The sequence below is a fragment of the Podarcis gaigeae genome, assembly GCF_964106915.1.
Source record: "Podarcis gaigeae genome assembly, chromosome: 5".
NCBI lineage: Eukaryota > Metazoa > Chordata > Lepidosauria > Squamata > Lacertidae > Podarcis > Podarcis gaigeae.
In genome coordinates, this window is record NC_139681.1 from 83,767,392 (window position 1) to 83,783,390 (window position 15,999).

Here is a 15,999-nt window from a genome sequence, read left to right on the forward strand (position 1 = left end):
ATTTAGAATTAGTCCAATAACAGATATTCATAACTGGAACAGCTGGTCAGAAGTTGATTCCTACACTATTAACTTAGCTTTCCCAAATCTTGTACCCTGTGGATGTTGATGGACCCCATCTCCCATCATCCCTGGTGGACTTTGGGCTCTCAGATTTGTCCGATGCTAAAACTTGGTGCCCCCACCTCTTGCACTTCAATCTACAGCATTGTTTTGGTGCCCACACTGTGCCACCCTAAAATCACCTTTGCCATTGGTTATGCTGGCTGGACCATAAAGAAGGCTGATCGCCGAAGAATTGATGCTTTTGAATTATGGTGCTGGAGGAGACTCTTGAGAGTCCCATGGACTGCAAGAAGATCAAACCTATCCATTCTTAAGGAAATCAGCCCTGAGTGCTCACTGTAAGGACAGATCCTGAAGCTGAGGCTCCAAGACTTTGGCCACCTCATGAGAAGAGAAGACTCCCTGGAAAAGACCCTGATGCTGGGAAAGATTGAGGGCACAAGGAGAAGGGGACGACAGCGGATGAGATGGTTGGACAGTGTTCTCGAAGCTACCAACATGCGTTTGACTAAACTATGGGAGGCAATGGAAGACAGGAGTGCCTGGCGTGCTCTGGTCCAGTGTTTTTCAACCTTTTTTGGGCAAAGGCACACTTGTTTCATGAAAAAAAATCATGAGGCACACCACCATTAGAAAATGTTTAATATTCTTTTCTTTAATGGCAAACAAAACCGTTGCGGACCGTTCTCTGCTCTGTGTGCGGAGAGGGAGATGTCAGAGCCCCGCTGCTCTCTATGGGGAATCGGATGAGAGCGGACCGCCTGTCCGCTCTAATCCGATCCCATCCGATCTGATCCCCACCCAGGACGGATGGAAAATTGGGTGGACACAGTCCGGCACCCACCTAGTGGGCGAAAATTTGACATTTTTTTTTAAAAAAATATTCGAATTTTTCAATTTTTCCCATGGCACACCAAGCAACATCTCGTTGCACACTAGTGTTCTGCGGAACAGTGGTTGAAAAACACTGCTCTGGTCCATGAGGTCACGAACAGTCGGACACAACTAAATGACTAAACAATAACAACAAATGCTGGCTGGAACTGAAAGGAGCTGGAGTTCAACAGTTTGGAGAAATCTTCTCTAACTCTAGAGCACAGAAATCTTTATTTAAATGAAGACTGAAGTGAGACGTCACTAAAATGTGAGAAGTGTAGCTAGCATGGTGCCCTCCACATGCTGTAGCACTCCAAGTCCCATCAGCCCCAACAAGCTTAAAGTGTGGGGTTTTTTAAGTAGTTCTATTGCATTGGGTCTTCTGCCATTGACTGTAGGGATTACTGTAATTGGGTCTTCTGCCATTGACTGTAGGGATCACTGTAATTTAAGCAGTATATGCATTGTTGTCAGGGAACTGCCATTGGCTCAGAGTCAAGAGATAGAAGGGCAGTTGTGTTGCAGGGAGCCTCCGAAAATCTTGCAAAGCAGTTCCTCTTCCGGTGAGGAGGAATGCCCCACCTCCAGTGGAGAAGAGGTGCAAGGACCAGAGGATGCTAGGAAGAGCCTTAACACTGAGCCTGAGAAATCTGGAGAGGCAGGGAGCACACCCTTTCCATCGCCCATCCTGTGCAGTAGTTTGAGGTGCAGGGAGGAGTGGAAAAGGCTGGGGGTGATGAGACTTTTATGTTGGGGGAGGTACAAAAACAGACCACTCCCGGATTCTGCTAGCGATTGAGCCAGACATGAACTTAGGACGCTCTTCACTGTAAATACTTTGCACCAAAATAAAGCCTGTAAAAGACAGGTCGGAGTCTTGCCTGGTTACTCTTGAGCAACCGCAACAGCGCCTGACAATTGTTGAAACAAATGCAGAATAAATTATAAAATCAGAACTTTGTGGCAGGGGCTGGGGAGGCGGCTGACAATTACAGAACCATGAAACACGCCACTACCTTCTAAGGTTGTTGATGCAAACTTTGACAGCCTATCATCTCAACTGGCTGCCTACTCCAATGCTAGACTCCGCAAGGAAGTAGAAGCTGTGTTTGCAAGGAGTTCTTTCAGAACTCCTGAAAGAATGGGAACCTCTTGAAAAATCCAGGTAACAGGAATAATTTTGCTTTCAGAAAAACACACAGCAACAATGAACACACCATTTCTTTTACTTTGGAAGTGGCAGCGTAGAACAAAAAGAGAACTGTCTTCATTGTGTAAAGAGGGACAACAACCCTGTCATTTACATCTTCTTGACTTGAAGCCAAGTCTTGCCTGCAAACTGTAGGGCTAAGAAATCCCATTTTGCAACACCACTGCTGTTTCTGAAGGCAGATGAGGGGTGGTGGTGGTGAGAATTGTTTTTCTTTTGCTCATTTAAGTAGCAAACTCTTCCCCCCTGTTTGAATGGCTGTGTTGCAAATAGGCTGCAGTTATCTGCGCTGAAAGTCTAGCATTAACTAGCAGGGCATTGCAAATGTCAGACACTCGCTCCTTTTGCATCCCAGGAAGACAGATAAACACTGTTATTTGAGTTGCCGCTGAATTGGGCCTAAAGCAACATTTTGAGTCAAATGTGGAGGTTCCTGCTTAGGAGAAACCTCCAAAGAATTTTTTTTCTCTCTCTCTCTCTGTGTGTGTGTGTGTGTGTGTGTGTGTGTGTGTGAGAGAGAGAGAGAGAGAGAGAGAGAGAGAGAGAGAGAGAATTCAGCTGCTACTGAGTTCTGCCTAAAGTGAAAATTCAACATAAATGTGGATGCTTCTGCTTGGTTGTAATATTGAGGAATTTTGTGCCAAGCAAAAAGAGTATCAATTTGACCAGCAATAAATATATTTTCTTTCCAAGAGGGTGTTGCAGATCCCTACTAAAACATTAGAGACATATTACAAATAGGCTTATTCAGTTAGGTCATCTGGGGAAGTGCAATACTGGCCCCCATGGAGCAGAACCACAGCTCATATCAATAAGAAGTTGTGGCTTCATTGTTGTGGGTCCAGCTCTGCTGAGTTTCCTCCCAATAGAAGTCAGACAAGCACCATTCCCGATAGGTTTCAGATACCTAATTAAAACTGCTCTATTTCAGAAGGCTTTTTCATCATGGATGTTTCTCTGTTGTTTTAAAATTTTGCGATTTTATTTTTTAAAAGATTTGCAATTTCTGAGGTTTTCAATTTTGTATATTATGTTTATTTTTTTTACTGCAAGCCACTTTGAGACCTAGATAGTTAAAAGTGGGATTGTTTATTTAAATTGTGACAATTAATCAATGCATAGTTGTAACCTTTCTTTTTTTCTAAAATAGTAACCTCCACAATTAAGAAGAGGAATACGAAAGGTGCCCTTCATGATGCCACCACCAGAATAGATATACAGTAACAAATTTGGGAATTAAAGCTTAGATTATTGGGGGCATCTTATGTTACATTTTATAGACATGGCTTCACCCCATCCAATATATATATATATATATATATATATATATATATATGCCAATATAATGTGAGAATAGCAATATCAACTACTAAGTTTGAGAAAACACATGGGGGATTTCTTATCCAATGTTTTCTTTCTCACGTCATGCTTTATGGACACTTCCTGAACGCTTGCAAGAATGCAAGGTCATATAACCCAGTTATTATATCTGCCTTTGGGAAGAGTGGAGTTAATTTCTCTGTGTGAGAGAGCCAAAGAGGGTGGCAGTGCCAGGGGTCACGGGGCTGTAAATAGAATACTTTTTTTGCAACTCAAAACTGTGGCGTTCATTTGCAACAGCTGTTACTGTGATGAAATAAGGTTCCGCTCTCTTGTAAGGTAAAGCAACAAATGATCAAGAACACTGAAACCATATCCTGTCTTGTTATAAACACATCTGATACTGCCAGCTTCTGGCAATAATAGGAGACATCTTGCCTTGAGAGGCAATGAACACTTCCTTGCAGCCTTTGTGAATGTGCATAACCAATCATATTGTTATTAAATGCTGCTCCAACTACCAGTATTCTCTACTACTTTTGCCACAGCATGTATCCTCTTTCTCCTGCTCCACTACTAAATGACCCTGAACAATTCAGTATGATCAGTACACCTGGCCACTTCATTGTTCCCCTCTAACTCTAGATCCTTTATGAACAAGTTAAAAATCATGGATCTCAATACCAATCCTTGGAGGACTCCACTTTCTATATCTCTGCCATTTTCCCCATCTCTTTGATTCCTCCTACTGAACCAAATCCTGATCTAAAGAGGACCTCTCCTCTTATTCTTTAGCCAGGAGTCTTTGATGAGGTACCTTGTCAAAAGCTTTTTGAAAGTCTAAGTACTCTATGTCAGCTGGATGACCACTGTTTGTATGATTGTTCTTAGAAACTCTGATGGGTTCCTGAGACTTCCTGTTGCAGAAGCGCTGGTGGCTCTGCTTCAGCAAGTCATTTTCTACCTACTTGGTTATCTTACCTTTAACAACACTTCCCACCAGTTCTCCTGAGACAGTTGTTAAGCTAACCAATCTGTAATGTCCAGTATTGCCACAGATTCCCCACTGAATCGCCCTTTAAAAACTGGTGTTCCATTGGCTACTTTCCAGTCCTCAGGTATGGAGGCTGTCTTGAGGGACAAGTTACATATTTTTTTGTTAGAACAACAACAATGTCACATTTGAATTATTTGAGAACCTTTGGGGGGAATGTCATCTGGGCCTGGAGGTTGATCAGTTTTTATTTTCTCTGTTAGGCCTAAAACTTCATCTCTCAACACCACTATCTGCCTCTGTTCCTCAGGTTGCTTTACTGCAAAAGTTAGTTCATGCACTGGGATCTGCCTTTTATATTCTGCTATGAAGACAGATACAAATAATTCATTCAACTTCTCTGTAATCTCCTTATCCTCTTTTGGCACACCTTTGGATCCCTTGTCATCCAAGGGCCTAATCACCTCCCTAGATGGTCTCTTGTTGCTAATGCATTTAAATAACTTCTTGTTGTTGCTCTTAATGTTCTTAAGGATGTGCTCCTCAAGTTCTTTTTAGCATCATCTTTTTTCATTACATACTGTCTACTGGCACTTTATTTTTTGCTAGAGTTTTTGTTCCACCATCACTGCCACCATATTAATAGTGGGAAAGGAGAAGGAATAATAGGATTCAGAAATTAGCCCCCCCCCCCACTTCTGCAAGCGAGCACCGAAATAATACTCTATAGCATGGAATTATTCTGAATTTTTGTAGGACGAATAACTTGGAAAGAGACTAAGCTGTAAACATAAAAATATTTTTCCCCAAACACCCACACCTCCAGACCCACAACTTACCCAGTTTTTGCAAAACTTGCCCAGTACTTCAGAATAGACCTACTCAGAGTTTCCTCCCCTTTGGTGTAATTAGCTCTTCTCTCTAGAGGTAGTCCAAATACAAATTCTATTTCATAGCCATGTGGTACTCCCATCCACTCTGGCCAAGGTAGTTTTGAAGATCGGTGCTCAAAGAAGTATAAGAAAGCATTGTTCTGCGCCTCGACAAAATGTTTTACAAACTCCACGGTAGGACATATGAAATTGTAATCTCCAACGATATCATCCATAGCATCACGGTAATTGAAAGGGATCAGCTCTTCCTCCCAGTCCGTATAGTGAAAAGCAATAGATTCCAGGCCCACTTCACTTGTTTCTGGGAAGGACAGTGCCAAGCCTGCCCGGAATTCTGCTTCATTGATAAGGCTGTTGTTATCTTTGCTGAAGCCAGGTGCTCCGTACACAAGGAAAGCCGTCCCTTCATCTTTGTTCACCCCCAACAAGATCTGTGTTTGTTTAAAATTCCCATTCTTCAACAAGGTTCCAGGAAGATCAGCAAGAAAATCACCATCAACTACTGGAGTGAAGTACAGCTCTAAAAGAGCCCTGTATGGTAAAACAGACACTTCATTGGCAAGTATATCCTGGGGATCTTTGCTCTGAAGACAAATAATGATCTCTGTTTCGTTGCTACTCGTACAGTGGAGGAGTTTAGCTAGAGCTAGAGTTCTCTGTGTTGCTTCAGAGGGTAGAAGTGCACCCCAAGGGGCATTTCCAGCACCGCTTTGCAGGATTGCCCTAGTGAAGAGAGGATGGCTTTGTGGAGAAAGGAGATGGTAGCTAACACCTCCTGCTCCAGCACTCTCTCCAAACAATGTCACACTTTTAGGGTTGCCACCAAAAGCTGCTATGTTGTCTTGGACCCACTGAAGTGCCAGTCGTTGATCAAACAACCCTGCATTTCCTGGAACATCTTCGTTCCCTGGCAAAGCCAAAAATCCCAATGCTCCTAACCTATAATTCATTGAAACAACAATGACTCTCTCAACACGGGCTAGAAATCTGCCATCATAGACATTCAATGAGGAGGTCCCAGTCTGGAAGCCACCACCATAGATCCATACCATGACAGTTGCATTTTTAGGCTTGGGTGAAGGAACCCACACATTGAGGTAGAGGCAATCTTCACTGAGGTTTGTGTTGGGGTTCCACATCTCGGATCCTGAAAACCCAGGGAAAGTATTGTCTATGTTCTGATAGCAAGAGTTTGCATACTTGGTGGCATTCCAGACCCCTCCCCATTCTTCCCGAGGCTGCGGCTTTTTGAAGCGAAGTCGCCCAACAGGTGGAGCTCCATAAGGAATCCCGAGGAAGGCTGAAACTGTTCCACCAAGCACAGGCAAAGTCAACCCTTTGACTCTTCCACTCTTAGTAGCAACGATGGTGTCATCTTGAGGGACCACCTTCTTGACAAACATGTACAGCACAAGAAGCCACATGAGAGTGCATGCTCCATTAGGGTATATCATGTTTCCTGAAATGAAATGGGGGGGGGGTATGTTTTCAGTGTAGCAATGCAAGAGGTAACTGCATTCAGAAAAAAAGAAACGTGCTATAGCCTTAAAGCATTAAAAAAAATCACAAAATAATAGGCATACCCTGGGGAGACCAAGAAATGAGCCTTACACAGTAGCTAACTTGAGGACCTAAGACCAAGCTCTCCTAGTGCTTTGAATTACAAATGTAGCCAAACAGGAGTGGAGAAAAATGAAAAGCATTGTCCTCATCATAAGACCACAGGAAGTTGTTGTACACAGCAGAGTCAGGATGTTGGTCTGTCTAGCACAATCCTACCTAGAGATGGTGGTGGTGATTGAATTTGGGACCCTGTGCATGCAAGGTAGATGTTCTACTACAGCTATCCTCATCCTCCCTGAATGACCACATATCAGGGGTTCTGTCATAGTGGGTTTCCTGCATTGGTAGGGCATGTAACACTTGAGATCCCTTCCAGCTTAATGAACCAACCATTTTCACATATAGTCAGCTTCTCCCATTTCTAGTCAAATTCACCAGGAGTGCTTTCCCCAAGGGTGGCTAGTGCCCATTGAGACTGGTAAGGCAGACCAACACTAGTTGGAGCTTCAGACAGACAGGCAGAGCAAACTAATTCTAGTTTTGCCCACCCTGATGAGGTCTACAAGGACAATACAGAGACTATGGAAGAGGAAGGTTACATGGTCATCACTGCCTCCTGTGGGGATGAGTTCCATAGTTTAGCTGTGTGCTGTATGAGGAAGTACTTTCTTGTTTCTGCCCAACTTGATTCAGACAAAAGAATGCAGAGGGACCTACTGACTGAACCATTTTGTTACTTCACAGGATCTAAAAGAATTAGGTTGACACCATTTTGAGGCATTTCATGGAGAGCAAAATATCCATATCTTATGCCAAGTAATATTTTTACACCAAACTCTTTCCTGGAAACTTTGTGTGTGTTTATTCATCACGCCACTAACGACTGCGCTTTCTTTCATATAGAGTTTTCTTTCAGGAGTTATGTTTGAGGCCTTGATATTGACCTTAGTAAAAAAAAAAAAAAAAAACACCTCCAAAATGATATTGCAGTAACTTGGGCGTTGTGAGTAATTTCTCCTTGAGGAGGGTGAAAAGATATGGGGGAAAGGAAAGAATTCTGTGTCCTCATTACTGTCATTGTAAACAGTCTGTTCTAGGTTATTGAGTAGTACTTCTATCCTTAAAAGGAGCAGAGTTAATTTCTGTGCAAAATACAGCTGTGTGGCTCATTGAGGACCATTTTGCTGGCTGTCTGCTTACAGTTGAAAGCTGAGAATGGAAAATAGGAACATTTTTGCTTGAAGTGCTTCCTAAGTATGCGAGAGCATCAAAGGAACAGAAGGAGAGGGGGATTATCAGAGACAATATTTCACAGATTCAGTCGAATGTGAGAGCAAATAAAAAGCCACGGCGTACAGGCCGAATACTGAAGGAAAGGATTTAAAGTAATAGTAGACTTTATGTAAAGCCTGTTGGGGCGGTTCATAAAGAACTGTAGAGCATGATAAAGGAGCATTAATCTATCCTTAAACTTTGCTCACCTAAGATCTTACCGGAAACTGCACACCTGTGAACTTTGTGCTTGCCAGGTGTTTGGCGATGACACTGGGCTTGCATGCAGAATGCTTGCACAAGGTTTTACATGGAGATCCACTGCCCTGTGTGCATGATATTTTCATGAATATATGCATTTTTTGTACATATCACTTGGCTGGGAAAGATGTTCATTCACTTCTTTGTTCCTCTAGGTGGGTCATGCTATTCCCGTTGCCTTCAGTGTTCCTGAGAGTGTCCTGCTATGCCCATTGACTTCAACATGCCATCACAACATTCCACCAAAAAAAAAGGCCCACAGAGCAGTTTACATATCAATGAAAATATGACCATCTCTATTCTCAGGCTTACATTTGAAGATACCTGACACAAAAGGGAAATGGATTGGGGCAGAGAAGGAGATAGGAAAACTCAATTGCCAGTTGTCATTTACAAGTCCTTCTAATGACACAAAACATGATTTAGAACACATCCATGTGGTGATTTAGATAGATGGTGTGTTCACAGAAGTGACCAAAATCAAGATCTTCTTGGAGATGTTACGTTCAGTAATATGTTTGATTGCTGAATATGTAAGTGTATGTCTAGAGATGATGGATAAAACAAACACCATTGGCTGCACTGCTGGATAAGTGTTTAATGGTTATTGTATTCACGGTTGTTTTAAAACCAATAAAAATTATTTTTAAAAGACAAAAGTAGTGACATAGAAGTCAATGGGTACAGTATCACATACACACAGGAGCACAGAAGTCAATGGGCATGGCATGACATACCCACAGGAACGTTATGATCAGAGCACGGGTGGCCAGGCATGTGCTTGGTTAAAGGCACTCATTTTATTAAATAAATAAATACACTGTCCCTTTCTACAACAGATTGGAGCTCATTCCCAAGTAAATGTGTTTAGCATCAGAGCAGAAAACACAAATACTTTCCATTCCTAAGTGGGGGAAATACTGTAATGGTGAAATATATTATTTTGTTGTACTGCAAATGCCTCAGAGGAGGAAGCAGGGGTAGGATGACACACACACACAGTAGTAAAGTGGCTATGTTGGTGAAATTCTGTTTCTTGCCTTTCTGTTTACAAATGGGTACCTTTAAGAAATTACAATCTGTGTATGAGGGAGAGAAGTAGGTGGCTCTCAGCCTTTTCAACATAGTTGGCAAAAGACTGAGTGACTGATGGGGCTTTTTATTACTTGAGAAGAAAGCAAGCTGATTCCTAAGCGTATCAGATTTCAGCTTGCCTGCCTACACCCGACCAGCTTCTTCAGTGAGGCTGCAGTCCTAACCCTACTTGTTTGGGAGTAAGCTCCATGGAATTCAACAGGACTTCCTTTACTTCCAGAATGTTGAATTAACGTGGAAGAATCATCAAAAATCTATAAAGAATCTTGCCTGCCCTGGTTTTGATCTCTCTCTCTCTCTCTCTCTCTCTCTCTCTCTCTGTGTGTGTGTGTGTGTGTGCGTAGAGAGAAAGCCTGGGTTTCAGTTCAGGAGGGGGAGATAGGTGTAAAAATGAACAAGATTACCCGGTTTAAAGGTTGGGCTTTGGTTTCAAATTGCAGAAGGTACAACAAGCAATTTGATTCAAGAATTGATTTGCAAGTTAATTATCAACATTACAAATACAAGTGAGCACCGTGGAGGCTGTCTTCTGAGGAAGATAAGGAGATAAAAAAGTGAAGAATCAGAAAAGGAGGAAAAGAGATTGTGAGAGGTGGGTATGGAGAACTTTGCACTGTATCCAATGCACATTTACTCAAAAGTCAAACCTATCAAGTTCAATCCTATTTATTTCCTAGCTAAGCATGCCTATGATTTGCAGGCTGTTTCACCTTGACTTCTTCCAGTCTTCCTGTGGCAAATAATATATACATGATTAAAAAAAGAAAGCAACAATATATCAGGGCAACTCACCCCTTCACACATACAGTGGTACCTCGGGTTACATATGCTTCAGGTTACATACGCTTCAGGTTACACACTCCGCTAGCCCAGAAATAGTGCTTCAGGTTAAGAACTTTGCTTCAGGATAAGAACAGAAATCAGGTTCCGGCGGCACGGCGGCAGCAGGAGGCCCCATTAGCTAAAGTGGTGCTTCAGGTTAAGAACAGTTTCAGGTTAAGTACGGACCTCCAGAATGAATTAAGTACTTAACCCAAGGTACCACTGTACTTCTTTTCACAAAGTGGACATGATCCTGTTAAAACTAAGTAAAGCAGTGTTTTGTGATTGCACACATTGCACACGCCTCAATACACATTTCAATGTCCCTGTGGGAATGCAAATGGATGGTGATAATGGGCAATTAACAGCCTAACAGTTACACAACTTCCAAATAGTTCTCTGAAGAATCGAAGGCAATGATTTCTGCAAATGGTGAGAACTGATCAAGCAGACAAGTTTTTACTAACAATTTTGCCCTCAAATTGAATAGGCCATAGCAAATTGTAATTCTTTTTCCTTTTCCTTTTTGCATTAGTCAGTGATTGCAAATCCCATGCCAACAAGGAAAAACCATTGAAGTCAATGGGTTTCTTCTCAAGCAGGCACAAAGAAGCAACCCAATTCAGTTCAAACTCTGCTGAATTTGCAATCCCTAAAACCACAGGCATCATTCAAAATTCGGACTTCTCCGAATTTTGCAACACATTTCACCAAACAAGCATTGGATACAAAAGGGTATATACTAGTGAAATGGGCATAAAATGTGTGTGTCAATGAAAATAACATAAAAATGCATTATATTAGGGGAAATTGCTTGCAAACATGTATATAGCATGCAGAAAATGCTGAAGAGTTTTCATGATGTGGAAATGTGAAGAGCTGAGTTTAAGATTGGAAAAATAAGAAATTGAAAGAAATCAAAACTAAAAGATTTATCCATCCTTATTCCCAAGTAAAGGCGAAGGAAGCTGCGCCCTAATGGTATTCTAGGACACAGTTAAATATACTTTAGTCCAATTAATTTCCACATGATGCATGTACATAAAACAATGTACTGGCTTGCAGCCAAGTGTCACCTATTAAATATGCGCACTGGAACCACACATAATGTTTTGCATGTCACAATTATCCCTATAACAGCTTGTGCTGACCTATTTCTTCCTGCATGATGGAGCAAAGCACTCAAGAGCAGGTACAAAGTTCCCTTTCAAATATTTTCCAAAAGCCAACTCTCAACTAAAAGTTAAACTGCCATTGTTTGGTATGAAATATTTGATCCTGTGCTTAGGTTAACGTGAAACAGACTGAAGAAAATAAAACTCACTTTATTACTTCCAGAACAAAAGAAGTCAGAAGATTCTTTTAGGCTGTCATCCAAATGTAGATACATTGGTAGATGCATCTACTTTTCTTTTCTTTTTAAAGTTTTTCCCCCATTAGTCTTTATCCATGAAAGTTCAACAGAACAGACTTCGGTATTCTCATTCAGTGAAGCAATACAATTTATTTCAATGATTCTTTCCTCTCCTTGCAAATCTTTAGCCAACCAAGAAATCTATACACAAGGCTGTGTAATCTCTATTTAAATTCAGCAGATAGTTGAATTAATAAATGATTTTTTTTAGTTCAGTTTAATTTACTTAGCCCAGAATCCATTGAATAATACTATGGTTCGATACACATGCCTGCTTATTTGTTCCATCAGTTCCATTTGCAGAATAGACTTTGTATTCCCAGCAGAGCAACAAATGGACAGAGCATAACATTTTAGTAGACTGCAATTCCCATACAAATCGAGCTTAACTATAACTTATGCTGATAGAGATCAACGTAAATAGAGAATCTCTTACCCCGTTTCGTATTACAGAGATGCCAAAGTGTGTGTGTGTTTTTAAGATCCAAGATCTTTAATACTTCAGCAAAAGGCAGTGTTCAGCTGCTTCTTTAATGCTTGCAAATTGGACTGTGCTGACATTATAATGAACTGTTTAAGAGAAAACTCGCGAGACTTGGCAACAGCAATTTGATCTGAAAGCAGGCGGTCTTAATATCTGACATCTGCTCAAAGGAGAATGCCATCATTGTTGAAAGGCTTTGCAGTTAAGTCAAGTAGGGAATCAGAGCATTCCGATTTTCAGGATTTTGTCAGGGACGGGGAAATGAAGGAAGTGCATGCATATTTAGAAAAGCCAGTCCATTGGAAGTACAAAGTATAAAAACAATGCAGCTTTTTCCATGCATTTTTCCATGTTTAGTAACATTCACACGCAGGTCTAGAGGAATCATTGTTCTCATATGAGTGGTCTTCAGCTGGTTGGTGGGATTTGAGACTTTGCTTGGCACCATCACTAGTATGGGGTGTGTAGGAGGAAGAGAGAGACAATAATAAAGCAGAAGATAAATCAATTTAAATTAAATTCAGAATGAAACACACTCCAGTTTTGTTTTGTTTTAGATGATTTTTATACTGCTCTTCATAGAAGCCCCAGGATGGTTTACAACAAAGTCAAACAAGCTAAAGATAATATATAATATCCCAGGTGTGCAACCTGACATCTGGACCACCTAGCAGACCCTTATTTAGATTTCTCCCCCCAATGGTCCCCCCCCCCATCTCTCGGGTATGGAGGCTATCATGAAAATCCCCCACAATGCCCAGAAGCAACATTATGTAGGGGGAATTGTGAAGAATTAAAAAGGGAGCTGCAAGCCACCTAGTGCCAATTTCGGTACTGCTGTTGTTCGTCACCGCTACTAATACCACTGAAATTTCCTGCGAACCATCAAAGGGACTTTGCTCAGTCATGGAGCAGACCCTACCCAAATGCTTTTCAGGAATGCACTTTTCAGGAATGGTTAGATTGGTCTCAACTAGGGCAAGGGCCTTTTCAGCACTGGCCCCGACTTGCTGGAACGCTCTGTCACAAGAGACTGGAGCCCTGCGGGACTTGACATCTTTCCGCAGGGCCTGCAAGACAGATCTGCTCTGCCTGGCCTTTGGTTTGGACTCAGTTTGACCCTTATGTTTCCCTCCCCTTATGGTTTTGATCTATGGGCTACTTTTAAAATGAGGCTGCATTTAAAATTGCATTTTAACCTGTATTTTAAATTGTTCCCCCCCATTATGTTTTTACTGTAATTTTACTGGTGTTACCGCCCTGAGCCTGGCTCTGGCTGGGGAGGGCGGGGTATAATTTTATTTATTTATTTATTTATTTATTTATTTATTTATTTATATTATTAAGCCACTTATATGTGCCTTTTTTGTATGTGTAAAAAGTGTAAGGCAGCATACAAAAGCATGAAAGGAATACAAGGCATCATGAAACATTAAAACAGCATAAAATACAATTCTACAACAAAGCGTGTTCACGTGTTAGTCATTGAGGGTGCCATCTTTTTTATCTGTGCACACCTGGAGTCAGTGGCGTAGCGTGGGGAGTGCAGGGGGCGGCCGCACCGGGCGCAACATCTGGGGGGCACGCTCGCACTCGCAGCTCTCTGCCCCTACCTGGCAGAGTAGCCTACCACGGGTTAGGGGGCACAAATTACTTGCCTTGCCCTGGGTGCTGACAACCCACTCTACGCCACTGCCTGGAGTTGATCCTTAAACTCATAGAACCATAGAATTGTAGAGCTGGAAGGGACAACCAAGGTCATCTTGTCTAACCCCCTACAATGCAGGAATCTCAGCTAAAGCAAGAGCGATGGCCACCCAACCTCTTCTTAAAAACAGAGGAAGAAGATGCTGGCTTGGCTGGTGTTGTCAGCTGTGACATCATCTTTGTGTGTGAGAGAGAGGGGGCGGTGTTTGCAGATTGGAGGAGATGGAGGCAGAAAGGCAGGAAAGCATTTGATTGGATGCAGCTTTCAGCAGCTGTTCAACTTGCACCCTATAAAACAGTCTTCTGGCTTAAATGAATGTCTGTTTCTCTTCACACACTGTGTGCGGGAGGACTACTCTCAATCTGAATTTAAATTTGTGAATTCAAGTCAGGAGGATGAATGTCAGGGAGGAAGAACGGTACAGTCCAAAAAATACTGTGCCATCTTGGAACAAAGGTGTCAACATTCTGGACCTTTTTAATTTGCATAAATCTGACATTGTTGGAGTGACATCATTGTGTGAACACAGCATAGATTTTTAAAAAGCATTTCCTCCTTTCTTGTTAAAACAGCCTGTGCTCCTGCTTCTGTCACTTTAATTGGTCAAGGTGAGGACAGTTTAATTGGGTTTACTCAAAGCTGTTGACAAGGTTTTCTTTTTAGATCCGTCCTTTTTCTCTCTCTTTAGCTCCTAGTTTGTACAAAATTATGCCAGTGCTGTGAAGAAGTGAAAAGTTTGCACTTAAAACACTTTTTTAGCCTCTAGCTGAGTCTTTATATTTTGTTTGCTGCTCTGAGTGCATCTTTAGTGCATTTAAAAACTCTCCAATGAGTAGTTTAACACTTCCATGCTCCCATGAATGCAAATGATTCTGCAGATAACGTTTTACCTGAATAAAGTAGTAAATGTAAATGCTTGGGAAGGGAGATTGGAACCCACAGTGGGGACTAAGTTGCAATTATTGTTGTGATTATTACTTATTCCTTTGAGCCCAGTAGTGCTGAGAATGGTGGAACTTAAGCTTACAGAAACTGGGAAGAAGAAACCACATGATATACTTCAAAAGAAGCAAGGCACACAGGATTTGCAAGTGTATTTGGAAGTGAGCCCCATTGAGTTCAATTGTATGCTCTCCCAGGTATATATGCAGGCTCAGTTTTTATTAAACCGATGAAGCAGCGATGGGAGTCTGGACCTAGGTGTGCCCCCAGCCCTGTGGGTCAACTTACACAGGTGACGAAGGATGCACGTCTGTTAAAGTTCAAAGGGGGTCCCTGTGACCACCAATCATAGAACCATAGAATTGTAGGACGGGAAAGGGACCCTGAGGGTCATCTAGTCCAACCCCCTGCAATGTAGGAATATGCAGCAGTCCCACATGGGGATTGAACTTGCGACCTTGGCGTTATCAGCACCACGTTCGAACCAACTGAGCTACCCATCTGAAGAGGAAAAATGTCTGTTTGCCTCAGACTCCAAAGGGATCTTCCAAGGGGCTCACAGTCTCCTTCTTCTTCTTCTTTAAATGTTTTTTTTTTTAAAAAAAATGATATTTATTAAGATTTCAAAAAAGATTACAAAAGTGGTAAAAAAAGATAGAAAAAAAGAAAACAAAAAATACAAAATACAGAAGAAATAAAAACAATTAAAAAATAAATCCCTCTTTCTATGTCTTGCCTTTCATTTACTTGTTTCCCAGACTTCCTCACACCTCCCTTTTTTGTACTCCAGTTCGAATGGTTAATTCAGCAAATCCTTTCCCTCTTTGTTTTTATCTTAATTCTTTATCTTAACATATTATAGCTTTATATTTTCATCTGTTATCAACCCATTTTTACATATTCCTTTTTAACCTTATTGCTAAAACCGCTTCATTTCATTCCGACATCATTTTAGCATTCATTAATTTTATAATGTTTCTGTAAATAGTCTTTAAATTTCTTCCAATCTTCTTCCACCAACTCTTCTCCCTGGTCTCGGATTCTGCCAGTCATTTCCGCCAATTCCATATAGTCTATTC

The 15,999-nt window shown here is 41.5% G+C and overlaps 1 protein-coding gene across 1 annotated transcript in view; it reads right to left on the bottom strand.

The window, feature by feature from the left end:
• The window catches only part of BCHE (butyrylcholinesterase), a 51,641-nt gene extending 39,273 nt beyond the window's left edge, over nucleotides 1-12,368 (bottom strand). Inside the window, exons 1-2 of the mRNA XM_083739591.1 lie at nucleotides 12,223-12,368; nucleotides 5,306-6,818 (exon numbers count right to left, since the gene is read on the bottom strand). Coding sequence (XP_083595717.1) covers nucleotides 5,306-6,813 — 1,508 coding nt within the window. The 5' untranslated portion in view covers nucleotides 6,814-6,818; nucleotides 12,223-12,368. The remainder of the gene's footprint in view (nucleotides 1-5,305; nucleotides 6,819-12,222) is intronic.
• Nucleotides 12,369-15,999: the final 3,631 nt, after the last annotated feature.